Raw genomic sequence first — 12344 nt, forward strand, 5'->3', positions numbered from 1 at the left:
GGATACATCACAAGAGTCTATGACCAGCTCCTAGTGGATACATCACAAGAGTCTATGACCATCTCCTAGTGGATACATCACAAGAGTCTATGACCATCTCCTAGTGGATACATCACAAGAGTCTATGACCAGCTCCTAGTGGATATATCACAAGACTCTATGACCAGCTCCTAGTGGATACATCACAAGAGTCTATGACCATCTCCTAGTGGATACATCACAAGAGTCAGAGACCAGAAGCCAGCAGCAGAGATGTACCGTTATAGTGATAGGCCAGTGATACATTATGGGGCATACTCATCAAACATTGGAGTGGCTGACCAACACAACCAATAAAATCGCTTCTTTTGTATGTACAAAGGCCTCTGAAGAATAGAAGCTTGTATGTGATTGGTTGCCCTACATAATAAAATCTGGACTCAACTTATCAGACTTCTGTCACAATTGCCAAAAACCAGGAACAGAAAACAAAGCCATGCTTAAAGGCGTTAGGAATTTTTTAATATGCTGATGGGAAAACATAATACCTCTCCGTGCTCCCCGGTGTCCTGTTGTGGCATCGCCGGTGTCCTCCACTAACCACAGCCCCGACACTTCCAAGATGGACTTGTCTCTGGAGGGCCAGCCAGCTCAACCAAGCACTGACTGGGACTGGTCTGAGCCATGGCCAGAGACTGGCTGAATGGGCAGTTACGAGTCCATCTTGGAAGTGGAGGCGCTGCAGTCAGCGGAGGACACCGGAGATGGCACAACAGGACAGCAGGGGAGCACAGGGAGGTAAGTAAAGGAGGTTTATTATGTTTTCCCAACAGGGCAGTGTGAGGATGATCAATATATATTCACGATCTTGAATAAAATATCCCTGATCACTCATATTTGGCAAAGCTCCTCACCCCCCCCCCCCCCCCCCCCACACACACACTTTTTTTGTTTCTTTTTGAAGCTGGTCTCCTGTTTTCCTTTGGGCACTAGATGTCATGGCTAGATGGATTGGGGCCATATAGTGAGAGTCCTGGATATTAACAGGTTCGCTTATCTCTTACCAGACTGGGGGCGCAATAAAACGTCCTCATGGCGTAATGGCTTTATGACAAGGGGTCTGGCTGCAATATGCATCCAGAGTTCACGCAGGAGACAATCAGAGGTCACTGTAGACATCTATGGAGAAATTTGACCCCTTCAGAAAGATGACAAGCTGTCATATTCCAGAGGTGAGATTCGCTACAGGTCAGCAGGGTAGGGAGAGGGACCCACCATTGTAAAAGCAAGAAAGTGGCTCTAGGGGAACCCAGGGAAACCTGTAACTCCCCTAATCGGGTACACACCAGACCCATGGTTGGTATGCCCGTGACCGGCAGGTGATGCCCCGTAGTTTGATGCCCCTGGAATGCTGATCGGAAACGCGCCTGCCAAGTTATGAGGATTTGAAAATCTTCAGGCAAGCGTCTCCGGTCATAAAAGATGGACCATTAGCTCATTAGCATAGTCCCTGTCACCCCCCTGTGAGGTCAGAGGAGGGAGGGAGACAACTGCTCTCACCATGCTTGATAAGGCAGGGAGGATGATGGGAGAGTGTTCAACACTTGGGGAACTTGTTATGAGTGTGTTGGCCCGCCGTTCCTGCTAATCCCCATAGCGTTCCAGTTCCAAACAGCCCGATAGCAAAGTAGGTTCTGGTTTTCTCCTTTTTATTTTAAGAACTGTTTTTACTGTGTATGTGTCTGTATATTTTGTACCATCTCTTTTTTTATTGTGACCTGTACTGTATGCACTGTCCTTTTTTATTTGATATTAAATTTCACTTTAATAAGAGCTTTCCTGTGTTCTAAAAAGGCCCTATGTCTCTGAAGTAAAACGTTACCAGGGGTAAGTGATTACCATAAGATTGTGATAGACGTAATTTGTAGTTGCCTTAGGTGTGCATAAGGGTAAGGTGTCACGTCAGCCTTATTGTGACGTGTGGTGGCAGCAGAAAATGTGTAACTTGGTGGTAGGTTCTGGTTGGTAGCTGATCCAAGACGGTCCGAGGTGAGCCCGGTTGCCTACTAGCCAGAACCTAAGTCACGGGGATCGTGACAAATTGGTGGCCGCGGTGGGATATCTTAGAACATTAAGTCTGTGGAGTAATAAATTGCTCTGTACACTTAAGGGCTGAGTTATCTGTAGCAGACTTTCTCAGTCTACAGGAAGGCTCTCAGTGCATACACTTGGTTATAACAGACATATATATATATATACGTGAAACAGTTTTTCCCCTCCCCTGTTCTCTGTTCTTCTATCCTATCTTTTATTTGGCAAATCCCTGCTAAAATGGCGGAGGCATATCGAAATTACACGAGAGATGGGCTACGCAGCCTTTGTGAGCAAAGAGGTCTGGAAGGAGGGAATCGCAGTAAAGACCAGCTGATCCAAGCATTGATGGAAGATGATGCCCGGCCAGAGCAGCCTGTGGTCTCCACACCATCATCGGAGGCAGCAGAGGGTCCGGTTCTGGAATCAATGGGGCACCAACGTACTGGTAGCGCCAGTCCGCAGAATGGTACGGACTCTCCTTTACCTTTGATTCTCCAACAGATGGCCGACTGCGACCCAGCTGTGCGGTTGGAGCTTATACGGGAATTTGCAGCAGCACGACAGCAGGAGGCTGATCGAGAATTCGCAGCACGCGAACGCCAAGCTGAACGAGAATTCACCGCACGACAGGCAGAGGCCGAGAGGCAGCATCAGCTGGAACTAGCACGTGCCCAGAGGTCCAGTAATTTCCCACCCAACCGTGAGTCCAGTGAGACGGGACACCTTAAACCCCGTTTAGATCACTTCCCGGTGATGGAGAAGGATGGGGACCTGGACACGTTTCTCAGAGGCTTTGAGAAAATTTGCAGACAGTACCAGTTGCCTTGTGAGCAGTGGGCGCGGTACTTGACCCCAGGACTGAGAGGCAAAGCCCTGGAGGTTTTTGTCTCCTTGCCCAGAGACAAGGACGGTGACTATGAGGCCATTAAGCAAGCCCTCATCCAGAAATACAATCTCTCGCCAGAGATGTATCGGAAACGATTCCGGGCTATGCAGCGTGGACCTCATGACAGTTACTCAGATGTCGTTGATGGATTGAACACCAACTTTCACCAGTGGATCGAAGGACTGTCTATCCACACCTTTGAGGATCTCAAAGACCTGATGGTCAAGGATCAGTTTTTGCACCTGTGTCCCGCAGAAGTTCGTCAGTTCATCTTGGACCGAGAACCCAGAGACGCAGCGCAAGCAGCCAAGCTGGCCGACACCTACACTGCCAATCGGGCCCCGCACTATCAGAAGCCGGCAGTGACCAGCTGGAAAGGGGGTAAGCAGACTTCTACCAACTCTGTCCCTGCTACTCGACCCTCTGGGGGTTTTACCCCTGTGGTCCCCACCAAACCTGTTGCTGATACCCGCATCTGTTTTATGTGTCGCAAAGGGGGACATATTAGTCGAGACTGTCCCGAGAGGAAGAAACCAACCCCTGTGCCCAAATCACCGGTTTCCCCATCTACTGTTTTGTTTGTGGGTGGACGGGGAGGGAAGCTCAGTGATAACATGCAGGCCGTTACCGTGGGTAACAAAATCACGATGGGCTTGAGGGACACTGGGGCGGAGATCACCCTGGTTCGCCCGGAACTGGTGAACGAAGAGGACTTAATCCCTGGGAAAACACGAACTGTGACTGGGATTGGAGGAGTGAGCCCCGCTTTGCCCATGGCGAGGGTATTTCTTGACTGGGGGGCTGGGAGTGGAATAAGGGAGGTGGGAGTGACGGATCATATTCCCACGGATGTCTTATTAGCCACTGATCTTGGTTCCTTAGTCTCCCACTATGTACCTGCTGATGTCAGGGAGGATTCACAGGTTCCTGGCATTTCGTGTGAATCCCCCTCATTGGTTGGTGCTAGTGCGGAGGTCTATAAAGATGACCTCACTGTTTGTACTAACCCTGTAAATGTGATAAACATGAGTACTAATCCTGATGCCAATTACATAGGTAATGAATCTGATGTATATAACCAGGACTGTACCAGGCTTCCATCTGTCCCCCTCACCCCTGATCCTCAGCAGGTGGGCGGAACAGATTGTAAGTACATAGCTGTGGTGACGCGTAGTGGGCGGGGCCACTCTGACACAGTGAGTGGAAGCCCCCCTGCGGTGTGTATACCAGCAGCTGGAGGGTCAGCTGACAGCTCACAGCTGAATCAAGGCATCAGAGCAGACGAGGTGATGTCTGGCAACTCTCAAAGTGACTGGGCCCAATTTCAGGCAGCTTTGCTGACTGATGGGACGTTACAGAAACTGAGAGAGCTGGCTGATAGCACCCCGGCTGAGTCTGATACCGAGCGGATAACCTGGGATCAGGGCCGTCTCTATAGGCAGATGATTCCCACCGAGGATCAACCGGAATGGGTGCAGAGTAGGCAGCTGGTAGTGCCTCGTCCATTCCGGGAGCGACTACTGCAAGTGGCCCATGAGATACCCCTCGCAGGCCACTTGGGTATCCGCAAGACCCAGGACCGGTTGAAACAGCGTTTCTATTGGCCGGGTATGGGAAAAGAAGTGGCTAACTTCTGCCGGTCATGTCTGGTCTGTCAAAGGATGGGAAAGCCTGGGCATGTTCCCAAGGCTCCCCTCATCCCTTTACCGATCATAGATGAGCCGTTCCAGCGGGTGGCCGTAGATATTGTAGGACCGTTAGCAGTACCCAGTAGTTCTGGCAAAAGCTACATTCTGACCGTGGTAGATTATGCTACTAGGTACCCAGAAGCAGTTGCCCTATCCTCCATCAGGGCCGATAAAGTTGCGGATGCACTTCTCACCATCTTTTCCCGAGTAGGATTTCCTAAGGAGATGCTGACGGATCAGGGAACACAGTTTATGTCTAACTTGATGGAGTGCCTCTGCAAGAAAATACAGGTGCAGCATCTGGTCGCCAGTGCCTATCACCCACAGACTAATGGTCTGTGTGAGCGGTTCAATGGCGTCCTCAAGCAGATGCTCAAGATGCTTGTGGAGTCCCACGGACGGGACTGGGAGCGGTACCTCCCGCACCTGCTATTTGCTTACAGAGAAGTACCTCAGGCATCCACTGGGTTCTCTCCGTTTGAGCTCCTCTATGGAAGACGAGTACGGGGTCCCCTAGATCTCATCAAGGAATCCTGGGAGGGAGAAGTGGGTCACCCTGACGCCTCGGTCGTAGACTATGTACTAAGATTCAGGGAGAGGATGGAAACCCTGACCGGCCTGGTTCAGGAGAACATGGCCCAGGCGCAGGATAGTCAGAAAAGGTGGTACGACCGAAATGCCCGAGAGCGCATTTACGCCGTCGGACAAAAGGTGTGGGTACTTGTACCCATGCCTCAAAACAAGCTGCAGGCCGCATGGGAAGGTCCTTACACCATTCACCAGCGGGTGAATGATGTGAACTATGTTGTCACTATTGATCATATTCGCAAGAAGCACAAAGTGTTTCATGTTAACATGATCAAGGCCCATGTGGAGCGTGACACGTGTGTCATGCCAGTGTGCAGTCTGCCAGAGGAAGGGGAGAGTGACAGTCTAGTTGACGTCGTAGCTGACGCAAAGACCGAGGGGACCCTAGCCGAGGCCCAGCTGAACCCACAGCTAACAGAGACCCAGAAGTCCCAGCTGTGGGCGGTGCTGAACCCTTTCCTGTCCACGTTCACGGGGAAACCAGGGAGGACTAGCCTTGCGGTGCACCATGTAGACACGGGTGCGCACCTCCCTATCCGACAGTCAGCCTACCGGGTCTCCTTAGAGGTGCGGGCGGACATGAAGAGGGAGATAGAGGAAATGTTGGGCATGGGCGTGATCCAGAGATCCCATAGCTCATGGGCCTCACCGGTTGTTCTTATCCCTAAGAAAGACCGGACAACTCGTTTTTGTGGGGACTATCGGAAACTGAATGCCATCACGGTGTTCGATGCGTATCCGATGCCCCGCATTGAAGAGTTACTGGATCAGCTCGCCGGTGCCCAATACATCACGATTATGGACTTAAGTAGGGGATACTGGCAGATTCCCATGTCCAAAGAAGCCCAGGAGAGGTCAGCCTTCATCACGCCATTTGGGCTGTACGAGTATGTCGTCATGCCCTTTGGCATGAAGAATGCCCCTGCCACATTTCAGCGCTTGGTTAACCAGCTGCTCGAGGGGTTTGAAGGGTTTGCAGTAGCTTACCTGGATGACATCGCTGTGTTTAGTCAGACCTGGGAGGATCACCTGTCCCACCTGTCACAGGTGCTACAGCGGATCCAAACAGCCGGGCTGACAATCAAGCCTGGAAAGTGTCAGATGGCCATGACAGAGGTCCAGTACCTTGGACACAGAGTAGGGGGAGGGACCTTGAGACCCGAACAAGGTAAGGTGGAGGCTATTGTAGCCTGGCCCACCCCCAAGACCAAAAAGCAGGTGATGTCCTTTCTAGGGACTGCAGGGTACTATAGGAAGTTCATTCCCAACTATAGCACCCTTGCAAAACCCTTAACGGACCTCACAAAAAAGAGATTGCCACAAGTGATTAGTTGGACCCCAGATTGTGAGCAAGCTCTAACGGCGCTAAAGCGGGCCCTGGCAAGCGCACCAGTCTTGCAAAGCCCCGACTTTAACCGCCAATTCATCGTCCAGACTGACGCCAGCGCATATGGCCTAGGCGCTGTGCTCAGTCAGGTCAATGCAGCAGGGGAAGAGCATCCCATACTTTACCTGAGTAGGAAACTGCTATCTGGGGAAGTAGCATACGCCACGGTGGAGAAAGAGTGCTTAGCCATCGTGTGGGCCCTGCAGAAGTTGCAGTCGTACCTGTATGGGCGCCGATTTACGGTCATTACTGATCACAACCCTCTGAGTTGGTTACACCGGGTAGCTGGTGACAACGGGAAGTTGCTGAGGTGGAGTTTGGCGCTGCAGCAGTATGAGTTCACCATCCAACACAAGAAGGGAAGTAATCATGGTAATGCTGACGGATTGTCCCGGCAGGGCGAAGTGGTCGAGGATGGCGTGGGATATTGATGGATGGATCAATAGTCCCGTGCCATATCTCAAAGGGGGAGGTGTGAGGATGATCAATATATATTCACGATCTTGAATAAAATATCCCTGATCACTCATATTTGGCAAAGCTCCTCACCCCCCCCCCCCACACACACTTTTTTTTGTTTCTTTTTGAAGCTGGTGTCCTGTTTTCCTTTGGGCACTAGATGTCATGGCTAGATGGATTGGGGCCATATAGTGAGAGTCCTGGATATTAACAGGTTCGCTTATCTCTTACCAGACTGGGGGCGCAATAAAACGTCCTCATGGCGTAATGGCTTTATGACAAGGGGTCTGGCTGCAATATGCATCCAGAGTTCACGCAGGAGACAATCAGAGGTCACTGTAGACATCTATGGAGAAATTTGACCCCTTCAGAAAGATGACAAGCTGTCATATTCCAGAGGTGAGATTCGCTACAGGTCAGCAGGGTAGGGAGAGGGACCCACCATTGTAAAAGCAAGAAAGTGGCTCTAGGGGAACCCAGGGAAACCTGTAACTCCCCTAATCGGGTACACACCAGACCCATGGTTGGTATGCCCGTGACCGGCAGGTGATGCCCCGTAGTTTGATGCCCCTGGAATGCTGATCGGAAACGCGCCTGCCAAGTTATGAGGATTTGAAAATCTTCAGGCAAGCGTCTCCGGTCATAAAAGATGGACCATTAGCTCATTAGCATAGTCCCTGTCACCCCCCCTGTGAGGTCAGAGGAGGGAGGGAGACAACTGCTCTCACCATGCTTGATAAGGCAGGGAGTATGATGGGAGAGTGTTCAACACTTGGGGAACTTGTTATGAGTGTGTTGGCCCGCCGTTCCTGCTAATCCCCATAGCGTTCCAGTTCCAAACAGCCCGATAGCAAAGTAGGTTCTGGTTTTCTCCTTTTTATTTTAAGAACTGTTTTTACTGTGTATGTATGTGTCTGTATATTTTGTACCATCTCTTTTTTTATTGTGACCTGTACTGTATGCACTGTCCTTTTTTATTTGATATTAAATTTCACTTTAATAAGAGCTTTCCTGTGTTCTAAAAAGGCCCTATGTCTCTGAAGTAAAACGTTACCAAGGGGTAAGTGATTACCATAAGATTGTGATAGATTTGTAGTTGTAGTAATTTGTAGTTGCCTTAGGTGTGCATAAGGGTAAGGTGTCACGTCAGCCTTATTGTGACGTGTGGTGGCAGCAGGAAACGTGTAACGGGGTGTTAGGTTCTGGTTGGTAGCTGATCCAAGACGGTCCGAGGTGAGCCCGGTTGCCTACTAGCCAGAACCTAAGTCACGGGGATCGTGACAGGCAGCATAAAAAAAATTTCTAATGACGGAAACCTCTTTAATACAGTATATCATAGTCGGTAGAATTTGTTGTTTGGCTGTGAGATTTTTTTGTTTTGTTGGACTATGGAGTAAATATCATGGCCACGTTCAGACATCGTATATGGGTGATGGGTTTGAAGATTCCACAGTAAAAATCCACAATCATTTACAGTATCTTTCATCTAGATCAGGATTTTAGAAACTCTACAGACAGACAAAATTTGTAGGAATTTCACGGCATGCGGCAGCAGGTGGTGGCTATGTGTAAAGGCAGGGACAGTGCAGCACTGCTACTGCCCGTACAGCAGGTCCCGGCTATGTGTAAAGGCAGGGACAATGCAGCACTGCTACTGCCCGTACAGCAGGTCCCGGCTATGTGTAAAGGCAGGGACAATGCAGCACTGCTACTGCCCGTACAGCAGGTCCCGGCTATGTGTAAAGGCAGGGACAGTGCAGCATTGCTACTGCCCGTACAGCAGGTCCCGGCTATGTGTAAAAGCAGGGACAATGCAGCACTGCTACTGCCCGTACAGCAGGTCCCGGCTATGTGTAAAGGCAGGGACAGTGCAGCATTGCTACTGCCCGTACAGCAGGTCCTGGCTATGTGTAAAGGCAGGGACAGTGCAGCATTGCTACTGCCCGTACAGCAGGTCCCGGCTATGTGTAAAGGCAGGGACAATGCAGCACTGCTACTGCCCGTACAGCAGGTCCCGGCTATGTGTAAAGGCAGGGACAGTGCAGCATTGCTACTGCCCGTACAGCAGGTCCCGGCTATGTGTAAAGGCAGGGACAGTGCAGCACTGCTACTGCCCGTACAGCAGGTCCCGGCTATGTGTAAAGGCAGGGACAGTGCAGCATTGCTACTGCCCGTACAGCAGGTCCCGGCTATGTGTAAAGGCAGGGACAATGCAGCATTGCTACTGCCCGTACAGCAGGTCCCGGCTATGTGTTAATGAAAACAAATAATAATAATGATAAAACTTTGGTCAAGAAACCTGCGCTAAATGTAATGAAAAGAATAGTTTCCTACAAAAGTTTATTGAGAAGCAGCAGGTTTCTCGCAGACATTTGCCAGGACTGTCTCATTCATTTATATAGGGTTTGAAGATCTCGGTTTCCTGCAGAATAAAAAACCTAATCCAGATGTTTGAAAATTTATTTACTTGCACAAATTTCGGTGCTTCTATGTGATGCTGCCCCCCCCCCCCAATTCTCTGTTGTTGAGCGGTCTGCTCCCCCTACTCTGTTGTTTTCTGTCATCTCACATTGTATTTCCCTTTTTTTTTGCATTCAGTCTATTCTGTTCCCCTCCTACCTATTTTTCATATAAGGTTCCGTTCACACTGAGGAAGAGGCGAGGAATTTCAAGCTGGATCCGCACGTAACTTTATGCATATTCTGCTTGAAAATCCACCTGTAAAATATGTAAAGAGCAATGTTTCCTCCCCAAAGAATTTGTGTGTGAATTTTTGGGTGGATTCTGCTAGAGAATTCTCATAGAAGTCATTGGGGCTTGGAATTTCCACTCGAATTCCGCGTTTATTCTGCCAGAGCTGAAGAAGAGGACATTTGAAGCAGAGAACTTTCCTCTTTAATTCCTCCCCTATTCCTCAGTGTGAACAGACCCCTGCACATTCCCTCCTTGTTAGGCTTCGAGGTTGGGATCACCACCATGATATGCCCTCATTCTCCCTTCCTCAGCAGGGGGTGCCCAGCTGTAGTGCCGAATCATTTGGACTGTGCGGAGGGTGGAGTGGCTCCAGTTTTGCGCTGTTCTCCTGTGCGCCAGCGTCCGGCTTAGCTTCATCTTCGCAGCAACAACAGCAACAATCCAGGAAGGCCTGTCCGAGGGGTTTGGAGATACACAGGAGGAGGATGGGTGTTACTGCCGACTTTAAGAATAAGAAGAACTGAGTGATGAGTGTCAGGAGATTCTCCGGGAGGTCCAGGCTGGTATAGGCCACCAGGAGATTGATGATATTTTCAGGGAGGATACAGACTCCATAGACAATAGCCAGACCGGCCACTATCCAGCTCAGCTGACGCTGACTCTGGCTGTTCTTCATGTTCTTTGTGTTTCCAACAATTCGCAAAGTCACCAGCAGCGAAGTCATAGTAAAAAGGAGGGGCAGGCAGAAGTAGCAGCCAAGGAACCACCACATGCGGGCGTGTTTATAGGTCAGAACTAAGGAGTGCAGAGCCGGCAGCAGGTCAGGAGACGGGTGCATCACACAGGAGTCGGTGACCAGCCGGGAGACTGGAGACTGCTCCTGATTCAGCTGCCACAAGAGGAGTTCGGGGAGAGCAAGAGTCAAGGATCCAATCCAGATCACTGATATCTTTCCCAGGATGGACTGGCACTGCTCCACTGGTCTCGGAGGCAACTGGGATGAAGTTATGGACTGGAAGCGATCGATGCCCAATGCACATAAGGAGAATGTGGTAACGCCAAGAGAAGAAACCTGGGTCAGAAGAGGAAGAGAAGATAAACCATTGACAGCAATGATCGATCCATTAAGATTCAAAATCTGTGTCATAACCTGGTTATACAGCAGCCACAGGCAGATCCGCTAGCTGTGCAGGAAAGCAGGAGACCGGGGAGTGAAGTGCCCAGCCGCGTGCTTCTCCCAGCCAGTGCAATAGCTACCATAGAGGCTCACCACACAACTGCTATGGAGCCTATGCAGCAGGGGGGCCTGGCAGAGCGTGGCATTACACCACAGCACACACAACCCCACCCACCGACCTGGGATGGCGGCTCACAGACCAGGCACCGAGGGGACCAATGGATTCCCCTGCATACATCTGCATACATGGTAGCGGCTCACAACAAGCAGGTAGCACGGTACCTTGCCTGGCACAGCGTTCCTTTGTTCTCTCACCTCCCTGGTGCATGAGTAACGTGCTGAGGGACTACACCAGGCCAGGTGACTATGTTTGGTGGTGGTGGTGGTGGTGGGGGGTCTACAATTTTTTTGCTATGTGGCCCCCTTAATCCTAGTTACGTCCCTGTTCCCAGCTATAGCTATCAATTGGTCGGGGTCTCAGGACTAATAGCACTAATACTGTGACAGTAACATGAAAACCCCAGTATGAGACGGGCTCTGTGCTGGTGTACAATATGTCTAATGTGTCTGGGTGTCAGAGTGTAGCAGATGCAGGTTGTCAGAATTCATCATTGATTCCATTAGGGCCATTAAGGGTTGTGAAGCACATGAAGCTGGGGGCCACTAACATATAAGTATGGAAAAAAAGAGCCCGCGGCGCCTCATTTAAGAGACTTGAAACCCAGGACTAGCCAGATATCCCTCCGGGAAGGACCCAGCCAAGGGGCGGCTCCTGTAGGGAAACCACAACAACCACCATATTAAGTGGCCCTATAAGTCAGTGTAATGACAGGGGAAACACCAAGGCCGGGTATAAAGGAGGCTCTACGGGCTCTTTTGCATATTCATGTTTCCCAGGGAGCAATGCACCTAGGATGTCACTGCATTGAGCGCTTTCACTAGCAGCCGGCAGTGTTATCTTTGGCTGGTCTCCCTGAGATCAGTGATCTAACATATAAGGTAACTGTAGGAAACAACCCGATCCCTCCTCATAGGTAAAAACATATATATTTTTTATCTAGCAACAAGTATAAACTACTCATTTAAAGGGCTAATTCAGAAAAGTGGAAGTGGTGTATTCTCTCCAGTCTGACACAGTGCTCTCTGCTGCCACCTCTGTCCATGTCAGGAACTATCCAGAGCAGCAGCAAATCCCCATAGAAAACCTCTCCTGCTCTGGACAGTTCCTGACATGGACAGGGGTGGCAGCAGAGAGCACTGTGTCAGACTGGAGAGAATACTCCACTTCCTGCAGGACATACAGCAGCTGATAAGTACTGACACTTTCTGGCACGAGTTGACTTGGATGATTTTTTTTTTCTGAAGTTTCCCTTTAAGGGAATTTCCTTACTA

The 12344-nt window shown here is 50.1% G+C and overlaps 1 protein-coding gene across 1 annotated transcript in view; it reads right to left on the reverse strand.

The window, feature by feature from the left end:
* Positions 1 to 8370: 8370 nt before the first annotated feature.
* The window catches only part of LOC138767573 (G-protein coupled receptor 37-like 1), a 5811-nt gene continuing 1837 nt past the window's right edge, over positions 8371 to 12344 (reverse strand). The window contains exon 2 of the mRNA XM_069945161.1: positions 8371 to 10847. Coding sequence (XP_069801262.1) covers positions 10083 to 10847 — 765 coding nt within the window. The 3' untranslated portion in view covers positions 8371 to 10082. The remainder of the gene's footprint in view (positions 10848 to 12344) is intronic.

The sequence above is a fragment of the Dendropsophus ebraccatus genome, chromosome 11 (genome assembly GCF_027789765.1).
Source record: "Dendropsophus ebraccatus isolate aDenEbr1 chromosome 11, aDenEbr1.pat, whole genome shotgun sequence".
Lineage (NCBI taxonomy): Eukaryota > Metazoa > Chordata > Amphibia > Anura > Hylidae > Dendropsophus > Dendropsophus ebraccatus.